The sequence below is a fragment of the Mustela lutreola genome, chromosome 6 (assembly GCF_030435805.1).
Source record: "Mustela lutreola isolate mMusLut2 chromosome 6, mMusLut2.pri, whole genome shotgun sequence".
NCBI lineage: Eukaryota > Metazoa > Chordata > Mammalia > Carnivora > Mustelidae > Mustela > Mustela lutreola.
Window position 1 is genome coordinate 147,503,389 of NC_081295.1, and position 26,630 is coordinate 147,530,018.

The 26,630-nt window shown below is 47.9% G+C and overlaps 1 protein-coding gene across 1 annotated transcript in view; it reads left to right on the forward strand.

The window, feature by feature from the left end:
• Positions 1 to 6,954: 6,954 nt before the first annotated feature.
• Positions 6,955 to 26,630, forward strand: part of GMPR (guanosine monophosphate reductase) — a 41,383-nt gene continuing 21,707 nt past the window's right edge. The window contains exons 1-4 of the mRNA XM_059179411.1: positions 6,955 to 7,122; positions 15,484 to 15,603; positions 17,713 to 17,796; positions 20,974 to 21,147. Coding sequence (XP_059035394.1) covers positions 7,036 to 7,122; positions 15,484 to 15,603; positions 17,713 to 17,796; positions 20,974 to 21,147 — 465 coding nt within the window. The 5' untranslated portion in view covers positions 6,955 to 7,035. The remainder of the gene's footprint in view (positions 7,123 to 15,483; positions 15,604 to 17,712; positions 17,797 to 20,973; positions 21,148 to 26,630) is intronic.

Consider the following 26,630-nt stretch of genomic DNA (forward strand, 5'->3'; position numbering starts at 1 on the left):
GCAAGTTCCCAGCTGAGGCTGAACAAGGTGATGTTCTGGCCTCTTATTTCAGCTCTCACACTCTGCAAATGTCTTTTTAGGAATCTAAGTAATGCCATATTTTTCACGTCTGTGATTTAAAAAAAATTTTAATTATTATTTAAATTTCTTTTTTTGTTGTTGTAATTTTGTTGTTGGAAATGGCCTCAAGCATCATGCCGAAGCCCTATGGACTATCTGTAAGTGCAAGGAGGCTGCAATGTGTCTTATGGAGCAAATACGTGTGTTCCAGAAGCTTCTTTCAGGCATGAGTTAAAGTGCGGTCGGTTGTGAATTCAACGTCAACAACAGGAGTTTTTAAACAGAAACACAAATAAAGCAAGGGTATATATTGACTGGTTCTGGGGCATATGGCTGGCTCTGTCAGTAGACCATGCAACTCCTGATCTCGGGGTCTTGAGTTCAAGCCCTGCGTTGGGCGTGGAGCCGACTTAAAAATAAAAAAAATAAAATATATTGATTGGTTCGTGAAAACATTGTGGCTAGAAGTTTACGGGAACCTAACTCTGTATTTCCCCTGGGGACAGTAGCTCAGTATTTGGAAATTCAGGGTCCAAAGCGACTTTATGGAAGAGAACTACCGTGAATAATGAGAATTAACTATCATTGGAAAGAACGCTTTGAGCGACAGACCAGGTCCAACCCCTAAGTTTCAAATGCCAAGAAGTCCTAATTTGGAAGTGATGGTGCACGGTGCCCAGAGAGTTCTTGTGCAGGACTTGCAATACATAGGATGCAGTTAGGGTAGTACTTGGTTTCCTACCACACAGGATCTAAATTCGGTGTAGCAGGAAAGGAGAAAGACTGCATAGAGATGGGCTTTCCTGGATAACATGCTGTTCTGGGCCAATACTTTAAGAATGCAAATGGTCCCAGAATAAACCTGGCTGTAAGAAACACCCCATATGACCTTTTAAAAAATGTACACTTTAGGGGCATCTGGGTGGCTCAGTCGATTAAGAGTCTGCCTTGGCTCAGGTCATGACCTCAGGACCTGGATATCAGGTCCCTACATCGGGCTCCCTGCTCAGCAGAGAGTTTGCTTTCCCCTCTCTCCCTCCGTGCCTCCCCCCACTCATACTCTCTCATTCTCTCAAATAGATAAATACATTTTTAAACATGTATAATTTACAGAGGAAAGAAAAAGAATAGTGGAATAGCATTAAAAAAAAATATTCAGGGGCGCCTGGGTAGCTCAGTGGGTTAAGCCTCTGCCTTCGGCTCAGGTCATGATCTCAGGGTCCTGGGATCGAGCCCTACATCAGGCTCCTTGCTTGATGGGGAGCCTGCTTCTCCCTGCTTATGTTCTCTCTCTTGCTGTCTCTCTCTCTATGTCAAACAAATAAATAAAATATCTAAAAAATAAATAAAAAATAAAATATAACTGCATTCATTTGCTTTGATACATTCAAATAGGCTAACTAGAATAGTTAGCAGGCTCAAGGTTGGTCAAAAAGCTTTTTTTTTTTTTTTTTTTTTTTTAAGCTTTTAGAAGGAATAGAATAAATGACTTCCATTTTATTTTTTTTTTCTTATTTCCTTTTTTTTTCCCAAAGAAAATTTACTTAAATGTCACCTCTATTAGCTGTATGTTGGTAATCCAACATATCTTATAGCCAGATACTTCTCCCGAACTACTGATTTGTAATTTGTTCTCTGTATATTTTTGATTCTCTCATTTCAAGCACACATCAAAGTTCTTGCTGTTTTCTTACCTAGGGAATTTTTATAGAACTGAAAGCAAAAACCCACCACTCCTCCTGCCTTTTATGAAAGCCTAAACACGAGGAGAAGATTGTGTTGCATGTCCTGAGGGGTGGGGAGTGGATGAGAAAAAAAACAGCACTTTAGGGAGAATATGGGTGAGGTGGAGAAGGGGAGATATTCTTCTGGATATAGGAAAGGAGGCAGTGTTTTCTGCAAACCTGTCCTTCCCTCTATCAGTCCCTGGGAGGTGTGGTACAGAGACCAAGGAGGAAACCCCAAGCCTAGGGCTCTCAAACTCAGCAAAATTCCTTTGCTACAAGTGCAAAGAAGCATCCAAGTCACAGGACGGACCATAAGGGACTTTGGGAACCAAGAAAGTGGGACCACCAGTGTGGCCAATGATGGATGGAGAGCCAACTTCCACCCTTTGTCATTGCAAGACCTCGACACCTGGTATGGGAGAGGCCCAGAGACAACTGGAGATGAATCCCTGCCTTCATCTCAGCAAGAGGGAGAGCTAGAGGGGTCCCTGGGTGGCTCATTGAATTAAGCATCTGCTTTTGGCTCAGGTCATGATCCTGGAGTTCCGGGATCGAGCCCAGCATTGAGCTCTGCATCGGGCTCCCTGCTATCAGTTTGCACTGCTCTCTTTCTCACTCAAATAAATAAGTAATTAAAAAAAAAAAAAAAGACAGGGAGCTAGAAACTTAAGTCCTAGTAATCTGAAAGAAAGTAAAGAACAGATTTCTGGCACATGGAGTTTGTGGCCAGAGATTCACAAGGCCCTCACACCCAAAGGAGAGACGGGAAGGTCTCCTACATGGGGCTGGGAGGGAACAGAAATGATCACCTGTGAGCATGTGCTTGTATTTATCTGAAAATACAACAATTTTGGCCTAAGTGTTATCAGATTGTTCAAGGTATCTGACTTTGTAAGAAAGTCAACTTCAGAGGTAGAAATTATTGCAAAATCAAGGAAAGCAAAATCAAAGCAATGTCAGATAACACTCTCTAAGCTGGAACCAGAATTTAGTTAAGTAGTAGAGAACCTACCTCCGCGAAAAATGTGCAAGAAAACATTTCCCATAAACTGGCTCCAGGCCAGGTTAACATGTAAAGGAAAACTCTGCAGGAAATTTTAATTTGCAGATTATTTTCTGCCCTTGTACATGACGTCTGACAGTGAAGATTTTAATAAAAAGAAATGAGATCACCAGGATGATAATTATATCAGACTAATTTTGGCTTGCCGTGATAATAACAACCTCTAGAACAGTATGGTGATAGGTTTTAATCTCTAGTGTTATCTTAAAGGCAAAATTGTATCCTGCAGGCAAATCCCCTTGTTTTGGCATATCTAGCAGTCTAAATTCTATCATGATGCCATTGGGTCGTCTAGGGAAAATTAAATTAAATAAGCATGCACACATGTGCACACAAATTTCTCTGCTCCCAAAGACAAGCAAATTAAATTTACATTTACTTTCTCTGTACAGAGTGAAGCATTATTCTCAGCATATATTATTAATCAGGGGTTGAGAACTTAAGTGGCTGTGTATGTGGCGGGAGCACTGGGTCAATTCTTCCTGCATTAAAGACCACCTGTCCCACCCATCTCAGGGGACAAGATTGATTACCTCTAGCAGATGGTGTTTTTCTGATGGGATGATGTTGATGGCCCGATTGGGACAGACCTTCCAATTTCTAAAGGTGAGCTAGTCATTCGGATTTTCAATATAAAAATTCTCAATTTCTAAATGTTAGCAACTAATTCAAAGATGTTAAAATGTTCTCTGTTGGCCAAACCAAGCATACTTTCCATGGGCTGTCAGCTGTGGCCTCTGCTGTGAATTGTATTATGTTAGTGTTACTGACCATTCAAAAGGTTCAGATACCAATGTGTTTCAAGAGTGTGTGGTGTGTGTGTGTGTGTGTGTGTGTGTGTGTGTGTGTAAGGGGAAGGCTGTACCGTGTTGAAGGGTGAAGAATTGGAGGGAAGGAGAGAATCAGAAGCAGTGGTTTTGTTCTTATACCCTAAGACCTTCTGAATTTACCTTCACCCCTGCTCTGTTTCTGCTTAGCCCTAATCAAAGCCCACTTGAGAAGCCCAGCACAGAGATGTTATTTGCAATACAGGCTTGGGTGTGACCTCATGCCTGGTCCCTGTGGAGTGTGGATGGTGACATGTCAGGTATGATACCGATCTCCAAAGATCTTGATAAAGGAGCATGGTCTCCCAGAGAACCCGCTCCAGAAGCTCTAGGTCATTGGTACCACTCGACTCTTAGACAATACAATGTTAGTCCATCTCTTAGGAATTTTTCTGTGTTGGGAGTTAGAACCTTTACATGAGGTCCTTGTATGGACAGGTGGCTTTTGTTGTTATCACTAGAGCACTGAGAAGTGCAGCAGGATTATTTGGAGGTGCCAAGGACCTTTAAAGGAGTCTAGGTGGGTGTGGGTGATTCAAGGAGTCATGCTGACTCTAACAGGAGTAGGGTTTTGTGCCTGAGAATAGAGCAGGTATGATGGAACTTTCCAGAAGGAGAGGGAAAGGACGGTGTGAAGTAAGCTTCTGTCCCTGTTCTAAGAGAAAGACAGTGGTCAAGAAGCCAAGAGGAGAGGTCCTATCCCTAGGGCAAAGGAACAAGCTCAAGGGGAAGGATGTTTTTCCCTTAAGACAGCATAGGTAACAATAAGTATAAAGTTCCCCCCAACCCCTATACTATATCCCAGGGGCAGATCCTTGACAGGTTTAGGGTTTTGTTCCCCCCTTTTGGGAGAATAGCTTTTAAATAACCATATTATACAGTAATTATATTTTACTTTGGTATTTATTTACTAAAAAATCTTCTTTTGCTTTTATTAAAAAAAAATAAGTAATTTCCTCACCTAATGCAGGGCTTGAACTCACAAAGCGGAGATCAAGTCACATATTCCTCTGACCGAGCCAGCCATGCGCCCCTTACTTTGTTTTATAATTACAAACTCAAGATCAGACCTAGTTTTCACCAGGGTCCTAACAATTCCATTGGCCCAACTCTGTATGGTTACTTTCATTCTCTCCCTGATAAGTTTCATTTCCTTCCCTGAAACTTCAAGAACTTCCTGTGGGGCAGGAAGAGAATGGGGGAAGGTCCTTATCATTCCCAGACCTTTGAGTTCAGGGAGCATAGGTCTGTATTTTTCCCATCAGCCTTAGGCGACAGGAGTTCACCGACAACAGTTGGAGGCTGCAGACAGCCACAAGAAAGTGAAGCTGATTCCTGCCTCTGCGGTTAGCAACCTAGTCTGAGGCTAAAAAGCGTAAGGCACATAATGTAACTAACATGTGACCGGAAAAAACTAGCTATGGTTTACTGAGCAAGTAGAGGACATAAATTTGGGTTTACTCCTGTTTCAGCACACTTTAGTTATTTTTTTCTTAAGTTTTTATTTTAATACCAGGTAGTTAATATACAGTGTTATATGAGTTTCAGGAGCCCCATAGATTGAGCCAACAATTCAGGGTATATAAATTTTGCGCAAACACACACGCTCACAATTTAATTCTCCTAAAAGGCTGGGACATGACAAAGCTAAAGCTTTTTTCTTCCCTTCTATTTAACCTATAAAAAACCTCTAAAGTTTGAAGAAATAAAGTGACTCCCCAAGGTCACCCTTAAGGAGAAAGCGGTGGATCAGGTTTTGAATCCAGGCAGAGAGGGGTCTTGGACTTAGCTTTATTTAAGATCACACTGAGTTTTAAACACTGGTGGCTCAGTGGGTTAAAGCCTCTGCCTTTGGCTCAGATCATGATCTCAGGGTCCTGGGATCAAGTCTCCAATCCGCTCTCTGCTCAGCAGGGAGCCTGCTTCCCTTCCTCTCTCTCTGCCTGCCCCTCTGCCTACTTGTGATCTCTGTCAAATAAATAAATAAAATTTTTTTAAAAAAGACTGACCTTTTTTTTTTGTTTAAAGTCATTTCCTTAATGTTACCCTCGTTTGCCTGATCTGCAGAGTGGCTTCCTCTTCAGTGGGTTGGTCTGAGTGAGAAGGTGTAGAGCAAGCATTTAAGCGAACGTATCTGTAACCTATAGTTAAGGCTCCTCAGAGTCAGGTCACCAAGTGAATTAAAAATAAAGTGACTTGGGGAGATGGAGAGGAGAATTGAGTTGGGGGGAAATTGGAAGGGGAGAGGAACCATGAGAAACCGGACTCAGAAACAAACTGAGGGTTTTGGAGGGGTGGGGGTGGGAGGTTGGGGGGAGCCTGGTGGTGGGTATTATGGAGGGCACGGATTGCATGGAGCACTGGGTGTGGTGCATAAACAACGAATTCTGGGATACTGAAAAGAAATAAAAAATAAATATAAAAAAAAATAAACTGACGGGACAGGTAACCTGCAGAGCAGACTCGGGTCCCTCAACCTCCAGGATCCGCGTTGCCTATACACTTCCCTGCTTTTATTCTAACAAACACACCCTTGAAATCCAAAAGGGGGATACAGAAATTGTGTCGTCCCCACCGCTGCCAAACAGACTGACCTGCCCACCCCCTTTCCCGGGGGTTCATTCTTCGGCCTGCCCCAGGTCTGACTCAGCACTAGACCCGCACACTGGGTTTGAAATTAGAAAAATAAACGAAACCTCCCAGGGGGCGGCCTTTTCCCTCGGGTCATACGCCACGTCTCCTCCCTGGTGGGGTGGTGGTGGTGGGGAACCTCGGTGTCCCCCACCACGGTGCGCATTCCCCCTTCCTCCGCGACCGCCGCCACGTCTCCTCTCTGGTGGGGTGGGGGTGGGGGAACCTCGGTGTCCCCCACCACGGTGCGCATTCCCCCTTCCTCCGCGACCGCCGCCAATTCGGCCACCACAACGAGCCAAGGCTTGTAAGCGGGAGTGAGGGGGGAGGTTTGTTAAAAATGTCAACGCTGGCAGACATCAGAGCCACCGGGCTGTGCCTACCCCGCCGGACCCCCCAGACCCCTCTCCCCTCCCCACCACCGCCCCAGCGCTGGGAGCTGGAGCCGGGAAAGGCGGGCGGAGCGCCGCGGCAGGACCCCCCTGGCCCCCAGCGCAGCGTGGCGCGCCCCACCCGCTCCGGAGCAGCCACCCGCAAGGCTGCCCCGCCCCCCCGCAGGCTGCCCCGCCCCCCCGCACGCCGAGCCCCGCCTCCCTCCCCGCCCCCGCGCACGCCCCGCCCCGCGCCTCCCACGCCCGGGCCCCGCCCCCCCGCCCGTCGGGCGCCCGCGCCGCAGGAAGGAGCTGCCAGCCCCAGCCGCGCGGGCCTCAGCGTGCAGATCCGCACCATGCCCCGCATAGATGCAGACCTCAAGCTGGACTTCAAGGATGTCCTGCTGCGACCCAAGCGGAGCAGCCTCAGGAGCCGCGCCGAGGTGGGGTCCTCCGAAAGCCGCAGTGGGGTGGGATTTGCTTTCCGGGTGGCTCGCGAGAGGCCGGTGGAAGGAGGCGGGCTGGGCTAACCTTGCCGGCTTTTCCGTGTGTCTGTGTTGTGGGATGGGATGCAGACCCTCGCCCTCCCTCCCGGGCCCTCCCCGCCTGCTGAGAAAGGGGGAAGCCTGCTGGTTCTCAGCCAGGACTTGAGGGACCCTGCTCCTGCTGCGGTGTAAAATTATAAATGCGTCCGGTCGGGCGGGCCGGAGGGGAAGTCCACAGTGGACCAAACCACAGAGGAAGAAAGATCAAGTGGCCAACTGATTTGGGGGTGGTGGTGGTTGGGGGGTGCATAGAGGAAGGAATTGACCCAGCGGAGCCCAGGGGTAGAGGGAGAAGACGAACGACTGGACAGCTTTGTGATTTTGGCACTGGCTCTTGGTGCGGAGAACTGCCCCTCGCTGCTCTGCTGTCAGGTCCAGCGAGGGAATTTTTTTTTTTTTTTCCTGATGTCCAAATAAACAAGCTCCTGGGCGGCAAAAGTTCAGGGTTTACTTCCCACGTTTCGGTGACCTTGGCCAGGAGTGAGGCTGGGGACTCGTTCCTGGTGGCACCCCGCTTACTGGGCAGCTGCAGTCCAGCCCAGTTCTCCTGTCAGCTGTTCTGGTATCAGGTCCAGCGAGGGAGTTTTTTTTTTTTTAAATGTCTGAAAAAACGGGCTTCAGGGTGGCAAAAGTTCAGGGTTTACTTTCCACTTTTCAGTGACCTTGTTGGGAGTGAGGCTGGGGACTCGTTCCTGGTGGCACCCCGCTTACTGGACAGCTGCAGTCCTGCCCAGTTCTAGGGAAGCCGAAAGCTCTGGGGTATGGGCGTGGGAGGCAAACGGACACCCTGGATAGTTCGGCTGGTTCTGTGTTGTGGAGATCAAAGCCTGAGGAACAGGTGGATCCTGGGCTGGCAGTAGCCCCCCTGGGAGAGGGCGAGTGGTAGCCCTGCTGGGGATGAGGAAGGTGAAAGTCTGAAGGATAAACTAGTTGCTCAGAAAAGCAGAGTCCCCCCCGGGGCAAGAGGGTGTGCTGGTGACCATGGCTTTGCCTGGTCTTTCAAGGGCTGGAGAAGGAGGTGAGAAAATGACTCCATCTGGAGGCTGGGCCACGGGAGTAAACAAGAGGAAGCAGAGCCAGCACAGCCTTCCAAACGCTCTGCTCCACAAGATCATAAATACATTCCCTTGCAAGGAACTCAGCTGCCCGCCTGTGCCCAGGCCTGACTGCAGTGCCTGGCGTTGCCAGCCGAGGGCTGGTTTGGTTTGAGGAAGCGTCTTCTTCTAGCCAGTGACCAGAACAAGTCACCATCTCAAGCAGGAGGGGTGGCGGCTGGACCCAGAGAGGGTGAGACAGGACAGGTCGGCCAGAGGTCAGGAATGGTTAACCCTCATCCGTTCCTTCATCACATCCTTAAAGGCCCTAGGACCCTTGAAAAAACAATAAAAAGTTTGGGTGGCAGGTAGGCTGTACCTAAGGCCAGAACAAGACAAGACGTGGGGATTCTGGGCAGACGAGTAATAATGTGGCGGGGGCCTCACTATTCTTTCAGTATTTGTTCAAAATTCACTTAGGAGAGAGAAACTTAATTTTAAGAAAAATGATGTGCTTAAAACAATGATAAATCATATGTATTTTCTGAGCTGGGAAGCATCTCAAGAAGGTAAAACATTTAGAATTTATGTAATAGAGTGAATTTTTCTTTTCCAGAGGTTACTATGATGTCATGCATCATTTCCTTTCATACTTTGGGCTGATTGAAACCATTCATGTCCCAACTTCCAGTGGCACCTTCCGTCTCCATGTACACATTACATTGAGAACTCTGTGCCCTTGAGAAATGTTTTCATATTTCCATTTTTATGGGCACTTGCCAGCTCCGTGCCTGGAAAACAGAGTTAACTGGAATAACCTTTCCAGTTGGTTCCTCTAACCGTGTAGGTGCCTGGTTGGTTGCTTCCCATAGTCTGCCTGCTTCGGTGATGTCGGAGGGATCTAGCTAGCCCTGGATCTGAGTAGGCTTCTAATCAGTGTTTGCCCTGTTTGTTGTGGATACCTGAAATTTCTCAGAGGGCGATGATCAAAACTTTTCATTGTGCAATCAGATAAAAGTCTAGAACTCTTGTCCCCCGACAGAGGTAATATCTGCATGCAAAAATGGTAAGGCAGCCTTTGAGCTGAACCAGAGAGCTGAGCAGCGTGGAGTTGGGAGAGAGAAAACATAGCCCGCCAGGACAGACCTGGCTGGGAAGGGGGTTTTGAGTCTTGACAAGATTTATCACTGCAGCAGTTTTGCTGAGAGCTAGGTTTGCTCATGGATCATCAGGCAGTGAGCAGGAAATGGAGAGAAAGGCAGAATAGTTTCCCACTTAGACATTCTAGGACTCCTGGAGGGACTTTTCTGCAGGCGTCTTATAAAATGGATTTGAGGTCAGCACCTGGGTACCAGTGGAGGTGGCTCAGGTGGCCTTATTGTGATCGTACCAGGTAGGAGGTTCTCTCTCAACTGTCCATACAAGCCCTGGCCACGTAAGAATAAAGTCCTGCAGGGCTGCACGGGGGCATTTGGGTCAGCCTTTCAAAAGAAGTCTCATGTTTGTTGATGAAGCAAGAATTTTGTCTTTATCTGACACACTGGAGAGATTGAGTCATTCCTTAACTCCCTGCTCTGTTCTTCAAAACCCATTCCTGACTCTGGTGTCCCACTGGAGCCCTGAACCCAAGGTAAGATTTAAAACAAGAAACAAAAACTTAATAACACAGCCATTACTTTGGGAAATCTGACAACGAAGAAATTTGCAGCAGAAAATTGACCACTTGTCCTAAGACAGAGAAGACTCGACACAATGTTAAAACTCATTAGTGATTTTTTTTTCCTTTCTTTCTTTCTTTCTTTTTTTTTTTTTTAAATACCAGGGAGAGGCAGATCCAGGGAATTGGAATCGTGGCTGGGGGTCCACAGCAGGCTGGCCCACAGGGGATCAGAGCATGGCAGGAGAGAATGTAGGGCTGGGAGCATGCCGACCTGGGTTTTAGTCCAACCTCTGTGCTATTTTAGTGTCTTGGCTCTGTGTTAGTTTCAGGGGGCCTTGTGTAACAAAGCAGTTGGGCTTATGCAGTAGAAATTTATTGTCTCAAAGTGCAGGAGGCTAGGAGCCGCAGATCGAAGTATCCACAGGCTGGATCTTTCTGATCCCTGCAGGAGAGAATCTGTTACATTTCTCTCTCTTCCCTTCTGATTGTTTACCTGCTCTCTTGAGTGTTCCTTGCCTATTACAGAGGCATCATTGCTATCTCTGCCTTGATCTTTACACCCTTTTCTCCCTTTCTATGTGTCTGTGTCCACATTTTCCTACCTTGTGAACACCAGTCATAGGGGGATGGACCCTACCCTCCTGACCCCCTCGTCTTACCTTGATCATCAGCAAAGACCCTGTTACAATTCAGAGATAACCCTGGTTTGGCATTTCGGCATCTTTTTTTGAAGACACATTGCAAACCGTAACTGCCTCTATAAATTTTACTCTGTAGAATTAGAGGGTGTGGGGTCAGATTGTTCTAGGGAACCTCTCGCTCCCGAATATACATATTGTCTCCAACATAAAGGCTCTCCCTAGGTTTGGAGCAGCATGAGTGTGTGTATTTTGGAAAGCATCCTACAATGATTCTGATGTGCACACAGATGTGCTGGGCTAGCCGCTGGAGTCTTTCCCACCTGTGGAACCTGGGGCTCTCTGATCATGCACAGCTGCATGAACTTCTCCAGATCCTGCCAGCTGGTGGTGAAGCCTGCAGGGGGCAGAACGTTCAGAAGGCTGGGCAGGAGCCCACACCAGCATTGCCCTGAAAGTACAATATCATTCTTACCCCTTGGTCAGACATTAACTTCTTCCCCACTTTTCAGCCTCGAGGACTATAAAGCTGGGAGGGAGTCTCCTGTAAACTTACCTTTTACAGGTGAGACAGATCATCATTTATTTCAGAGCATTACTTAGATCCGTACCACCTACCGATCTAGGCAAAAGAGGCTCCTACCCCACACGACCCTCCTGGTCTCCTGTACCCTTCTCCTCACTGAATGGGACTGGAGGACCAGGCTTATTCTCTAGGTCATTTCCAGGTACTTGGGATCCTGGATTTCCCTTGCTCAGATGACTTCAAGCTAGTTCCAAGGCTGGCAAGGGCTCCAGGTGGGTTTTCCCAAGGACCTGAGATGCTGTTGCTGTGCTCACCTCCGACCTCAGTGAGTGGCCCAGTGGCAGCTGTGTGTGGGCGTGGGGAGCTTGGTTTGCAGAACTGGAGTGTCCTTATGTGCATGTCAGCATTTGTGTGGACTGGAGTCCAGGCGCTGGTTCCCCATTATACTGTGTCCTGGTACTTTCCAGTTGATTAATGAAATTTGTGTTTGTCAGGTGGGAGGGTAGAACATGGTGTAAAAGGCTTGTGCTTCGGGGAGAGCATAAAGGGCGGCAAAACCATGCGTTTTTGAGGTGGAGGAGGGGTAGTTTATGACTTTATGTTCCCTTGCAAATCAGGCTGAGTGGAGTGGGAACTTGAAGGTGCTATATTTGGTGCATCGACCAGCTGTGGCAGATTAAATGCCAAGTTTTGTTCCTGGGAGGCTGGAATATTTAAAATACCTCTCTCGGTGAACAAGTGGTGTATTCGGGGGGGCGTGGGGGGGGAGGGATGTGTGTGTCTTTTTGCCTGTGCGGATGAGGGAAGATAACTAAGATTTTTTAAAATTTTATTTTAATTTTTAATTTTAATTTTTATTTAATTAAACTTTTAATTTAATAGGTTAATTAAAAAAAATTTTAACTCCAGCATAGAGAACATACAGTGTAATATTAATTTCAGGTGTACAATAGAGTGATTCGTGATTCCGTATGTCAGTGGTGCCCAACACAGCAAGTGCCTTCCTTATTCCCCATCACCTGTCCCCCCCCCCCCACTTTCTCCCTCTGGGAACGCTGAATGTGTTCCCTAGAATTCAGAATCTGTTTCTTGGTTTGTCTCTTTTTCTCTCTCTTTTTCCTTTGTGCATGTGTTGTATTTCTTAAATTCCATATATGAGTGAAATTATATGGTGTTTCTCTTTCTCTGATTAATGTCACTTGGCATGATATTCTCTAGTTCCATCCATGTTATTGCAAATGGCAAGGGTTCGTTCTTTTATATGGCCAAGTAATATTCCATTTTATATATATACATACACACACATATACACACACATACACAGACACACACACACACATACACCCACGTCTTCTCTATCCATTCATTGGTTGGTGGACACGTCGGCTGTTTCCATAATTTGTCTATTGGAACTAATTCTGCTAGAAACATACAGGTGCATGTATCCCTTTGAATTAGTGTTTTTGTATTTTGGGGGGTAAATACCCCATAATGCAACTGCTGGGTCCTAGGGCAATTCTATTTTTGAGTTTCTCTGGAACCTCCCTACTGTTTTCCACAGTGGCTATAACAGTTTGCCTTCTCATCAACAGGGCAGGAGGGTTCCTTTTTCTCCACATCCTTGCTAACATCTGTTGTTTCTCACCTTTCCGATTTTAGCCATTCTGACTGGTGTGAGGTGATACCTCCTTGTCGTTTTGCTTTGCTTTTCCCTTATAATGAGCGATGTTGAGCGTCTTTTCACGTGTCTGTTGGCCATCTCTGTGTCTTCTTTGGAGAAATGTCTGCTCAGGTGCTCTGCCCATTTTTAATAGGATTATTCCTTTTTGGGGTGTTGAGTTGTTATAAGTTCTTTATATATTTTGGATCCTAACCCTTTATCGGATATGTCATTTGCAAATATTATTTCCCATTCCATAGGCTGCGTTTTTGTTTTGCTGATTGTTTTCCTGTGCTGTGCAGAAGCTTTTTAAAAAGATTTTATTTATTAGGGAGAGAGAGACAGAGCACAAGCAGGGAGAGGGGCAGAGGGAGAGGGATAAGAAGACTCCTTGTTGAGCAGGGAGTTCGACATGGGGCTCGATCCTAGGACTCTGGGATCATGACCTGAGCCGAAGGCAGCCGCTTAACCCACTGAGCCACCCAGGTGCCCCAAAGCTTTTTATTTTTATGTAATCTCAATAGTTTATTCTTCCTTGGGGAAGATCCTTTTAGTTCTCATTCTTAGAATTAGGGGTTGTGTGGAATCTACCACATAAAGACTAGAAAGAGGGGCAGGAGCCCACTGTGAAGGCTGACCTTTTTCCTTGAAGAGCTCTCTATTGGTTTGGGGTGCCAGGAAAAACCCATTGTGAGCTCAGCTGGATGCAGAATGTAGCAGCCCTCCCCAAGCATCTTGGGAGAAGTATGAGTCATTTGAGACCTAGGATTATTCTGATTATTTTAAGCCCTCAATGCCAGAATGTTAGAGTGCCCTTAACAGCACAGAAAGTTGCAACTAATAGACTCCTTCAGTTAGCTTTCCGAATGTAAATCGAGCTTGCTTCACTGAAGTAGAGCCAAGAATCCTAATGAAGGAAGCAGGGGAGGGGAGGAGCTGCCCCACCTGCTAGGGCGGTGACTGCATTTCATTTGCCATCATCTTGGCTTTTAAGGCTGCAGCAGAAAAACCTATGACGTCATTCACCCAGGAAGCCTTCTGGACGCAGAGTTGCATAGAGAGCAATGGAGGTGTGTGGAAAGGCTAAAGGGCCCGAGGTGTCCCTTGGTGGTTTTTGACACGTGATGGCAAAGTGAAAGTTGTCTCAAATGAAAAGGGATGGGGGAAGGGGAGGTCAACCCTGGTCGGAAATGATTATTGCTGATGGACTCCTGAAGCCGCTATTAATGTGGAGTCGGAGTTATTTCAGAAACTGAAGATGCGCGCCTGTGTGTCTCCCGCCGGTTCTCCTTTGGGGAAGCGCCCACTTCCAGGATGGCCTCGTGCCTGTCCAGGTCCAGCCAAGGGGACGGACAGTGCTGATCATGTAAAACAGGGAATTTAATGCAAGCTCTCTGAGCTCCGCTGGCAGGCTCTATGAGATACTGGGGCGCTAGAGATTGGCAAGAGTGGAAAACCACTTCCCAACGGGAGGAGGTGATGTTCCTGGAGCCCAAGTCCTGGGATCACTTTGCAAAAGCTAGAACCGAGACCATGCAGGCGGAGGCTGAAGAGTTCCGAGAGACATGCCCTGACTACCTACAGCCGCCCTGTCCCCACCTTGTCCCACACTGTTCTTCCGTGTCCTGCCCAGTTTCTTCATTGGCTGAACCCAGCCAGAAACCAACCTGGACAGTGGAGCCTTGGGGTGGGGTGGGGGAAGAGTGGCCTTCCTATGGTAAAAGGGGGGCCACAAAAGGGTGGAGAATGGATCCATGAGCCTACAAGTCTTGGATCTGCTTGGGTTGAAGGAGTTCTGACGCCTGGCCCTCGCCCGCAGCTTTGGCTGAGCTCGCCATCTTGACTTGGCTCTTGCCCTGGGTTCCTGAGCGCCCCAGCTTAGTCACAAATGCCTTGAAGTTGGGGCGCCTGGGTGGCTCAGTGGGTTAAGCCGCTGCCTTCGGCCCAGGTCATGATCTCAGGGTCCTGGGATCGAGTCCCACATCGGGCTCTCTGCTCAGCAGGGGGCCTGCTTCCCTTCCTCTCTCTCTGTGATCTCTTCCCTTCCTCTCTCCTACTGTGATCTCTCTGTCAAATAAATAAATAAAATCTTTAAAAAAAAAAAAAAAAAAAAACAAATGCCTTGAAGTTGGAGTTAGAGGAAAATGGGAGGACCTTCCAAATATTTGCATGTCAAAGGAGCAAGCGTTGATATGCGCGGAGGACCTGTGGTTGTAAGTACTTCCTCTCCTTCACGGTTAAGGGATTAATGGTTTGCCGCTCATCACTGTGGGGTGAATCGGGAGTGTCTGGTTCTAAGAATGAAAGGGAAAACCATGCTTGGCAGGGAAGAATGGAGGGAGTTTTTCCAGAAGGGGAATGGTCCCTCCGGTGCTTGAAAGTAGGGAAGATAGCATGGATTTGGGTGTTTTGGGTCAGGATGGATCAGGCTGGGGACAGAGGGTGGCAGTGGGTGAGGAGGGGGAGGGGCTACTGAAGGAGACAAACTTCCGGTTCCGAGGTTTGTCTTTAGGGAACACTGTCTGGAGCCTTGTACTGGTGCTTGAGGATCCTGACGAGGCCGGTTCAGCTTTGTCCCTGAATGACAACCTGTCACTTGGTCTCCTGAGGAACTCTCCTATTTTTGGAACACGGAGCTCAGCCCCGAAGAGACCAAGGGACCAAGGGCCACGCACTTCCTTTTTGTTCTTCCCTTGCTCCAGACTCTTCACAAACCACTTACTTTCCCTTTTTGCCAACAGGTGGATCTTGAGCGTACCTTCACGTTTCGAAATTCGAAGCAGACCTACTCAGGGATTCCCATCATTGTGGCCAATATGGACACCGTGGGGACATTCGAGATGGCAGTGGTGATGTCCCAGGTAAGATGGTAGGCTTTGTTCCCTCTGCTGCTGACCCTGGCCACGTTGTCAGGGGCCTATCCTAGACGTGTTCAGACAAGGAAGAAGAGAGAAAATTGAGATATTTTGGGTCCTTCATTGCCCATACTAGTTAGTTCTGGATGCTGAGGGGCACTTCTTATCTTCCATTTGCAGTCAGAAGATGGCTGGAGTGTGGACTTCAGAGTCAATGAGATGCTCCGGATCTTCATCCCTTTCTTGCTTGAAAATGTTCATGATAATTTGAGAAACTAGAGATCTTATAAAGTTAGACTGCTGTCATGTTATAGAAGAACGACCTTGTCTTTGAAATTAAGGCAGAACTGCTTTGTGGGCAGTCTGTGCAGTAACACTTACTACAAAACATTTATTGAGAACTTAAGTGCCAAATAGTAGATAGAAGATATGTAATGTTGTCACAGCCTCCCCGGGTGGGTTCCTTTTACAGAACGAAGGAGAGGTACCTTGGCTCAGGACATTTAGTCCAGTAGAGACAGAGCCAAGATTCAAACTCAGACTGATTTGGGGAATAATTCCCAACTCACACTGATAGCTAACAGTCGAAGCTCAAGGTCCTTCTGGCCACTTACCAGTCTCATGTCCTTTAAAGGGAGTAGTTGGTGTCCTGGCATTGGGAAAAATAAAGGAAAAGCCATTTGTGGGCAGGACCTTTGTCCCATAAGGCTGGGTCTGAGGTCCAACACATCTTATTCATCCTCGATATGAAATGTTTGCTTCTGATCTGCACAGTGGGTATGTGTCTTCTTGCATCGATAATGCCTGCCAAGTGGAAAGAGAAATCCAATTAGTTGAAAGAGCTTCTCACTGTGGGATCCCAGGAGGTGCTAGGATTCATTATTAGCCAGTGATTAGAAGGAAGATTTTCAAACCTATGATGAATTCGAAAAATGGAGTAGGGGGTGGTCTGTCTGATTCCGTGATCAGCTGTACTCTCTGTCAGCCCACAGCCCCCACTGAGCTTGGGCCCGGAGGCTAATAAATTAATTGGTTAAGAAATCTGTATTTTTTTTTTCTCCTTGTCTTTCCCTTGCTCTGTTCTGTGATCAGCCATTGCTACCAATGAATTATGTATTAGTGTGAAAGTGGGTGGAATCAGGGAGCAAATAAATTGTCCAGATTAATTCCCATCTCGAGTTAGGAGTCCATTAAAAAGTGTAAAATTTGCTACATCCCGCCCATTTTCACAGGAAGGACTCCCTGGGTTTGAGACCATGGACATTGTAAACACAGTAAAACAGTGTACCCTGAAGCCATGTGCATGTGCACTGTGAATTTTCTGCCTCTAGGAGCCACTGATTGAATGCGAATTCATAAAGGCACGGGATTTTAGAATGGAAAAGTGTAGATGGGGAAACGGACCCAGAGAAGTTAGGAGAAGGGAAGGAGCCTGAGCTCTGTAGTCAGATTTGAGTTTGATTCTGGCCTTTGCCCCTTTTGGGCCAAGCTGTCTCTAAATTGCTTACGCTCTATTTCTGTCTGCACAGCTAGTGTGACTGTAGGAAGTTGCTCAAAGTCAATGAGATGGTATATGAAGTGTTGGCACAAAGCATGTCAGTGTTGGATTGGGTCGGTAGTCATAGGTGTGGGATTACGATTTGTCGCATTCCCTCCCTCAAGAATACCAACCGCCTGTTGGGTTTAGCTTTTAGCAAGCCATGTTTAGACTGTGAACACAAAGGCAAGCTTTCAGGTATGAGTAGAGATTCTCTTGGGTTGGCCCAACAGCAGTTGGGCCTCGACACTCTTTGGGGCAGGGTACCTGCTGCCTGCCACTCTGGGCAGTGGGGCTGGGACCAGGCCCTGGGAACCCTTCATTTTCCCTCCCGGGCCTCCCGGCAGAGCCTCCTGAGGCCTGGATCAGGGTTGTCTGATCAGATGAGAACGGAGAACATGGTTCTGTGTTTTTACTGGTGACTCCTTTGTCTGTTCAGCATATTTAAAGTAAATGAAGCATGAACTGGGTTCCTATACCCATTCTTTTGTGTTGCTGGGTCCCCCCTTGCCCATGCAGGGTGGAGAGCGGGCTGGCCTGACTTCCTGTCCTAACAGGAAGTCTGTTTTGTTCCCTAGCACTCCATGTTCACAGCAATTCACAAGCACTACACCTTGGACGACTGGAAGCTCTTCGCGGCTCATCACCCAGAGTGTCTGCAGGTAGGACTGTACCTGGTTCTAAGTTACGTTTCTTCGTGGGGGGGGCGGGGAGGGGAGAAACACTTCAGGGTGGTTGCAAAGGTTTGAATTGGCAGTGAACAGACCTGCAGAGTCACCAGAGAGAGACCTGTGGAAAGCCTGTCGTGGGCCCTGCCCTTGCTCTTCGTCATTGCTGGGAAAACCTGTTCTGGATCCAATTTTTTTTTTTTTTTTAAGATTTTATTTATTTATTTGACAGACAGAGATCACAAGTAGGCAGAGAGGCAGGCAGAGAGAGAGAGATAGGAGGAAGCAGGCTCTCTGCTGAGCAGAGAGCCTGATGTGGGGCTCGATCCCAGGACCCTGGGATCATGACCTGAGCCGAAGGCAGAGGCTTTAACCCACTGAGCCACCCAGGCGCCCCTGGATCCAATTTTTAAAATTTTTCCCCTCTTGAAAAATTTTGTGTTCCATCCTGAGAGCCTGTGGAAGACCTATGTTTCCTGCAAGGGGTGCCTCGAGTCCGAACAGTCCTCTGACGGGAGGAAAAACATCAAATTATAATGAGTTGTTTTGGAGTTGAGTAAACACCATGCCCATTAGGAAGGCTGTAATCAGAAAGGTCCTAATGAGCGCTGGCATGGGTGTGAAGAAACTGGGGCCCTTCCGCATGGCTGGGGGGAATGTAAAATAGCACAGCTGTTTTGGCACTTACTTTGGCTCTTACTCAGAACGTCAGATAGCAGAGTTGCGACTGGACCCAGCAGTTCCATTTCTGGGTGTAGACCTCGCACACACAGAAGTAGGTGTCCACACAGAGACTTGCCCGCAAACGTTCGTAGCGGTGTTATTCATCAGAGGGGAGAGATAGAAACCATCCATCTGAGTGTCTGTGAGCCGGTGCACGAATGAACAAAATCTGGTCTGTCCACAAAACAGACTATTATTCAACTGTAAAAAGACATGAAGTCCCGACAACACGGATGGCGAACCTTGAAAACATTCTGCTGAGTGAAAAAGCCACACACGAAATATGTTTCTGTTTAGGTGAAATGGCAAAAATAGGCCAACCTACAGAGACGAAGCAGAGGAGAGGTTGCCTAAGGCAGGGGGGTGGGAGTTTGAAGGTGAGGGTCCAAGCATGTGGGAATGACAAGTGTTTTTAAAATGGTGATGGCAGTTACACGACGTTACACGACAAAAAACTATCACGTTGTGTGCTCTAAATGGGTGAATCGTGTGGTACGTAATTATATCTCAGTAAAGCGGTTATTAAAAAAAAAAAAAAGGCAGTTCGAATATAACAGAAACTCTTATTATTGTGGCGCACACCTGACTTGCCCCCTGGTACATTTGAGTCGTTCTGAGCCGGTGACAGCAGAGAAGTTTCTGTGGGTTGGAGATGCCCTCCTCTGTGATCACATCGTTTGTGATTGGAAAATGACTTCACTTTATACCACTTGGGAGGTTATGCTGGCTTCTGTTTCTCCTTGGCTGCGCTCTGTGTGGATTTTGATTGGAGAGAAGGTAGTTTTGGAGCTACAGTAATTCTGGCTCAATATCAAGTTCATTTTTTCCATGTCGTCTCAGAATGAGTATTAATTGCTTCACCGTCTTTCCTTCCTGGAGGAAGTTTGGCGAGTGATGGTTTGGGGGTGGGGGGTGCAACGGGTCATACCTCTGACTCCTGCACAAGAGTTTCTGGCAGTGTGTTGTTAATTAGAACCCGGTCCTTCACTACGAAGCATGATCATTTGACTTGGTACTGTGCCCCTGACCCAATTAAAGGCTAATGTAAAAAGGGGAGAAATGAAAAAGGAAAAAAAGGGGGGGGGATGTCCAAAACTTGGTAACATTGAGAGAAATGAACCAGTCTTAAGTTCCACTTGCCAAACCTGAACAGAAATGAGAGCGAAACGGGAAGGGTGGCAAAACTCTACTGGGAGGGATGGGTTGGGCCAGCACTGGGCAGACTGGCAGCCAGAGGAGTGAAAACTGATCTGAACACAGAAAACTGGGATAAACTTGTATCAAGTTACCAGGCTGTTTCCATTCTGTATAGGTGTTGTGGATACATTGTTGAGATTTTGGAGGAATCACAAAGGTTATTCAGATATGCCCCCTCCCTCTGTCGGTGGCTCCTGGCTCAGAGAAGTGTCATAAAATCAAAATATTCATTTTTTTTTTTTTTAAAGATTTTGTTCATTTATTTGACAGACAGAGATTACAAGTAGGCAGAGAGGCAGGCGGTGGTGGGGCAGGCTCCCTGCTGAGCAGAGAGAGCCCGATGCGGGGCTCGATCCCAGGACCCTGGGATCATGACCTGAGCCGAAGGCAGAGGCTTTAACCCACTGAGCCACCCAGGTGCCCCTAAAATACCAATATTCTTATAAAAGGTGAGGTGATGGCCCTGGGCACAAAACCATGATCTAGTTGCACTCAGGCATCAGTGACTAAAAGCAAATCTTATCTCAAAGAGGAGATTTTCCCAGGAGCAGAGGGGTGGGTTGGAGACCACGGGTGCCATGGAGGTTGGGGAGGAGTGTGTACACTGAAGAGGGTGTGGTGGCTTCGGATGTTAACAAAGGTACCATTGGGAAAAAGCATCTTAGGCCCGCCCATTCCTGTACTTTTTGGCCATTTTGCCTTTTTTGTAGGAACCCTGAATCTTGCGGTTTTGTGAGTAGGTTACGATTTGCATATTGTGATCGTATTGTATGGAGAGTCCAGATGAAAGCAGGAGGTTTTATCAGAGGAGTTTGGTCATCTTCTCCGCCTTCTGTTCCCGCTGCCAGCTGCCCAGGGTGACAGCCATGGCGTTGGTGGGAGGATGTCTGTGCTGACTGGCCGCCTCTCGTTCTTCCTGCCTCTCCTCTTCTCCAGGAAGAGCAGAATTCGCATCAGCAGCTCGATGGTTCAGGGTTCCACACGGTGGGAGGAAATGAGGGAAAATCCAAGGACTAAGTTTCCTATAATTAAAACTCTGTTTCCTGGAAGATTCTGTGGCCAAGGACGAGTCTCCTTTCCCTTCCGTGCGGTGTGTTTCTTGAGCAGATCCACCGTGTGTGTCTTTGGTCTGGGGCACCCTCAAAGACCCACAGCATCTCCCCAGGATAGAGAATGGACGGAGGGAGGGTCTCACTTTTGAATGCCCCTGATTCCTCACGTCTTGTGCCTTTTTGCTTTATTTTGGGACAGCACGTCGCCGTGAGTTCGGGCAGCGGGAAGAGTGATCTGGAAAAGATGAGCGACATCTTAGAAGCGGTGCCACAGGTCAAGTTCATATGCCTGGATGTGGCCAACGGGTATTCAGAACATTTTGTGGAGTTCGTGAAACTGGTGCGTGCCAGATTTCCAGAACATACCATCATGGTAGGTATGGCGGAACACTGTCTAGATGGGGAAAGCAAAGAGAGGGGGTTGTTCAGCGTGTTGGGGGAGCTGTGTTGGTGCCTTCTTACTGGGACGAGTTGAGATCATTACAAAAAGAAAAGGCAGCGTCAGTGGAGGGTCTGCATCCTGGCTCTCCAAAAAAATCTAAAATCCAAATCAGCATCATAAGGATGCGGGCTTTTGATCTCTGCTACGTGTCATCAGATGTTTCTTACCATGGGATGCCTTTGTTGTTGTTGTTTTTTAAAGATTTTATTTATTTGTCAGAGAGAGAGACAGAGCACAAGCAGGGGGAGAAGTAGGCTCACCGCTGAGCAGGGAGCCTGATGTGGGACTTGGTCCCAGGACTGGATCCCAGGATCCAGGACCAGGGATTTCAGTGCGGGACTCGATCCAGGGCATTGGGATCATGACCTGAGCCGAAGGCAGATGCTTAATGACTGAGCCACCCAGGTCTGTGTTGTGCCTTACCAAGGAGCTCATATTTAAAAAATGAAAGTAGTGTAACTGGGTTTGAGTTTAACCCGTTTGGGCCATCTGTACCCCTCTCCTAACTGGCCAGCAGAACAGTCTCCTGTAACAGTTAAAATCTCCCAGGTGAACAGGAGCCAAAGTAGTCCGCTATTATCTGCAGATCGGCTGGAGTATTGTTTAGTCTCTGACCTTTGTTCTTGACTTTTGTGTATTTTCCTAATTATGAACATCTTCACTGGTCAGAACGTTCATTGGCTATTGCCGGGAAAGGCGGGTTTGTAGAAAAAGGGATTAGAAGCTCTTGGGTTAAACTGGGTCTTTTGGAAAGTTTACATCATGATGATGTGCGTCTCTCCTGGTCTTAACTAACGTGACATTGATAGATTGGCCACTAGATAATTGACCTGCATCTCCATTTTTGTAAATTCGGAATTTTATTTCTCCCCGCGTTTCATCGTCGTAAGGAAGTTGGGACACAGGAACTGTTTCTGTTAGTGGAGTTAAATCTTCAGTTAAGAGTTCATGAGGATTTTTAAGAGCAGTATTTCTGTGCTTTCCACTCAGATGAGAAGAAAGGATCGAGAGTTGTCCCAAGGGCAGCAGCTGTATGGTGTGGGAAGTTGGATGGGAGACCAAAAAATTAATTTTATCCTCCATAATAGTACTGTAGTGTCATTTTTTTTAAAAGATTCTATTTGTCTGAGAAAGAGAGCACGGGCAGGGGGAGGTGCAGAGAGAGAAACAGACTCCCCACTGAGTAGGGAGCCCGATGCGGGGCTCAATCCCAGGACCCTGAGATCATGACCTGAGCCGAAGGCAGATGCTTAACCCGCTGAGCCATCCAGGTGCCCCTTGTCATTGGTTTGTTTTGATCTCTGTAAGGAGCAGAAACTGTTGTCCCACATTTATCCAGGATGAGGAATCTTGGGTCTGTTGTCTTCTTAGACTTTCTGGATGGTTCACAAGGTCATACCAATACCGACCAGCTAAGAGAGGACTTGAAGCCAGGTCATCTCTATCTGGTACCTGGTGTCCTGAGCCCCTTCTGTCCCCAGCCACCTCTGGTAATGTTTTCTCGTATAGGAGGGAACAGAAAGCGTGACTCCCAGGAGAGCAGAAGCCCCCAGCCCCTCAGCTGGGACCTCGTCTCTCTAAACAGTGTTTGCTATTCAGTGTAAATTCTGTGCAACAGTGGATGGCACTAGAAAAAGCATGATGCACAGATATTGGCCAGGAGTGGAGGCCTTTGTTTATTCCTCGTGGAGGGAAGGAGATCAAGCGGGCCCAGGGTTGCTGTTGATGGTCCTTTTATCTGAGGTGAGACGGGCCTAGATCTTTCTAGATGTTTCTAGTGCACCTCTGGTGGGTTAATTGCCCTGGGGATGGAAGTGACTGATAAAGTTGGAAGTTGTGCTTTACCTCCTCTGGCATTTTTGGGGTGTAAGAGAGAGTTCTGAAGGGTTAGGAATCAGAAATGACATGGTTTGGGTGAGGCCACTCAGTGGTGCCGCTTTCTTTTTCTCTGGTAATTCTTGCATTACATTGTGAAATAGGACATGTGTGCAGATGAGTGCTTGGAACATTCATGTTTAATAAATGGTCCTAAGATAAATGGTCTTTCTAGGACACCTACACTCAGAAGCCCCTCCTCCCATCCAAGATGAAAGCCCCACCTTGAGTCTAGCCATCATTTTCTTCCTTGTGTGTCTCTGGTTTCACCACTGCTCATGCTTTCTAGTTTTCTTTTTCTTTTTTTAATAAAGATTTTATATATTTTTTGGGGGGGAGTGACCATTAGAGAGAGATCCAGTGGGAGGAGAGGCAGGAGGGAGATGGAGAAGCAGACTCCCCGCTGAGCAGGGAGCCTGATGCGGGACTCGATCCCAGGACTCTGAGAGCTTGACCTGAGCCCACACCCAAGAGCTGGATGCCCAATCGACTACCCCAGGAACGAATCATTAATACCGCTGCCCACCTGCCCCACCTGCGCCTTCCCCTTGCGCTACGTGGCGGCTGGTTGCGACACCGTTTGAATCGCTAACTTGGTGCCCCTAAGGTTGGTGTGGCCCCAGGAGCCTAGTCACGCTGGGGAAGTCACACAACCTTCTGAGTGTCATTTTCCTCACCTGTGGAAGGTTAGTCGAGGATCGTGGTGGCTGGAGAATTACAGGGAGTGGGGGATCAGATGACGTGATGTGTTGTGTACCGTGCGGTATTCAGAAAATGTTTGCCGGCTAGTAGTACCGTTGAGGACAGGTGTCCTGAGCGCTGAGTCACAGAGGAGAGGAAGAATGGAAGGAAGTGGGATAGGGTGGGGGAGGGGTTATTCATTTTTGTTTCAAGAAGATGGAGAAAACCCGTACCACTTCTCTCAAAAAGGGTAGGTGATAGCGGAAATCAGCGAGAGCCCTGGAACTTTGTCTCACTTGCTCCCGACCATTGGCTGTGAGTTTTATCTTGAAGCTGGGCTTGCCAAGGGCTGAGGGGAGCCCCCCGCTGTGGAACCCCGGGAGCCCGTGGGTGCGTCACCCCTTAGGGATGCAGACCAGGGGACGGGGCGGTGCAGGTGCAGAGGTAGGCCGGTAGCTCAAGAGAAGGAGCATTGTCCCAGAGCTTTGTACCGAGTTTGGGGGTTGCCATGGGGATGAGGCCGGGAGGGAGGGGTTGGCGCAGCGTTCCCACGGCCCTCTGGGCAGCTACCACCCGCAAGTGCCTCTTCAGCGTCTGCTGGTTGGCTCTGGGATGTGTTTTCATTGTTCCTGTTGGTTTCCCCAGTGATGAACGTTGGACTTGGCGAGGTAGACGCATTATTCCTGAGGCGTTCTTTGCTTGCACTGACCCCTGAGATCTGGGCTTCGTTTGGAAACCTCCACTACTCTTAACACCCTTAGTTTTGGAAGTCTAATTTCCCTTATGACTTTTGGATGCATTACCAGTGTTCTGGAACCAAAAGGTATACAGTACAGTCATCATGATGGCTCTGGTGCCGTGAACAGGAGGGGTGCTCAGAAATGCTCTCAGTTGAGGCTGGTGGTTCTGGGGGTCTGCTTTGGGCTCCCTGCGGGAGCGAGGGCTTGTTGCTCCCCCTTCCTGTACATCCTGGGTTCGTGTGCACACCCCATTTCCTGGAAGCCTTTGGCCTACTTTGCCACATGGAAAGAGGAGAAAAGCAGGGATTTTTAGAAAACGTTGACAGACGAGGGTCCCATAGAAGGTGCTGGCTGCTCCGACAGTGTAGTAAGCCCCAGGGCCATTTGCTTGGTGGCTTCCAGAGAGGAAGGAGACAGATGTGTTCCAGGTGCTGTAGAATAAGGCCCTATTGGGGTGGGTGGGATACTTCTGATGATGTCTAGTCTTTGAGCATGGATAACAGCACCTGCTTTTACTGACGTGAAACTCTGTTTTAGCTCGAGGAACTTTCTGAGGCTCACATAGCCACTAAGAGGTGGGCCTGGGGTTCAGAGCTGGTTGCCTGCCCCCATGGCCCGTGATCTTCTATTACACCACTCCGCAGCCAGCTGCTGGGACACGGGTGTCCCTGTGTAGTGTCTGACAAGCAACTTTGCGCTGGTGGCTCTTCCTCACTTGGTCGTGAAGAGGTAGGTCTGTGACACCCCGTCTTTTGAGGGCAGACTAAAGGCCCAGCTCCACGCCGCTGGGGTAGGCCACCTTGGCCACGGTTGACTGATCCCCAGGTAGCCGTGGGCACGGCCTCAGCATTTCTGCACATGGCCAGTGACTCAGTCTCCTGCTGGCGTTCCTTCTCCAGCACTCATGATCAGACAAGTTTCAGAGCCACAGGGGGACACAACCTGCTCCAGCCCTCTTCCCAGGGAGGCAGACGGACGCTCTTTAGAATTTCCTGCAGGCTGTCCGCTGTGGGCGGCCTCCCCTGTGGATTGTGGAACGTGCCTCACTGAGGGACAGGAGGTGGTTACGGCAGACCGCGCCCCTGAGTTGCCTGGGTTTCCTGGCTTTACCCTCTTCCTGGCACTGGTGTGAGCTGGAACTGGGCTAGAAGCCGTGAAGGGCCTCATATCCAGGTGGTATGCGGGTCTCTGAGAGTCCTGTAGTAAACTGAGTTTAATGTGCCATAAAAGATGGTTATCGCCTTGATAGCTACTTGATAGCTACTTCCTGCTTCCTGCTTCTGTGTTTGGCATTGGGACAGTTCTGTGTGCTTAGGAGAAGGTACTATCATTAGCACGCCACCACTTTTTTTTTTTTTTTTTTTTTAGGATTTTATTTATTTATTTGACCGAGAGAGAGAATACAAGCAGGGGGAGCAGCAGAGGGAGAGGGAGAACCAGGCTCTCCACTGAGCAGGGAGCCTGATGCAGGGCTTGATCCCAGGACCCTGAGATCATGACCTGAGTCAAAGGCAGAGGCTTAACCCACTGAGCCACCCAGGCATCCTCAGTGTGTCACCACCTGATATCAGGAGTTGGCACACTGTGGCTCCCAGGCCAGATCTGTCCTGCTGCTGTCTGCCGGCCCTTGTCTCCCATCATCCTAGAGAAAGGATTTTTCTTGGCACAGGAAAAGTGGGTAGAGAAGTTACTGATGTATAGGTCCTGAATTTCAGTTTGGGATGAAGAAACGTGGTGGGGACGGATGGTGGTGATGGCTTCATGACCTTGCCACTTAAAAAAATCACTAAAAACAATGCATTTTATGTCATGGATATTTGACCACAATTAAGTTTAAAAAAAAGAAATGAGCAAAACAAACAAACAAACAATATACAGAAAGCATTCTTAAGTAGAGGGACTAACATTTTATTGAGCACCAAACTGAGAGCTGGGCTTTGTACTAGGAACTGAATAGAACTTTCTATGTAAACCCTATCTTGACCACATCAAGTGGGTGTGGTTCATCCTACATTCTAGCAGGAGAAATGGAGCCTCCTAGATCTTCCTTCATTGCCTGGATGTAGGGTCTGCCTGTGGACCCCGGGGGCTTTCTGAACCTACCTTGTCTTAGATGTC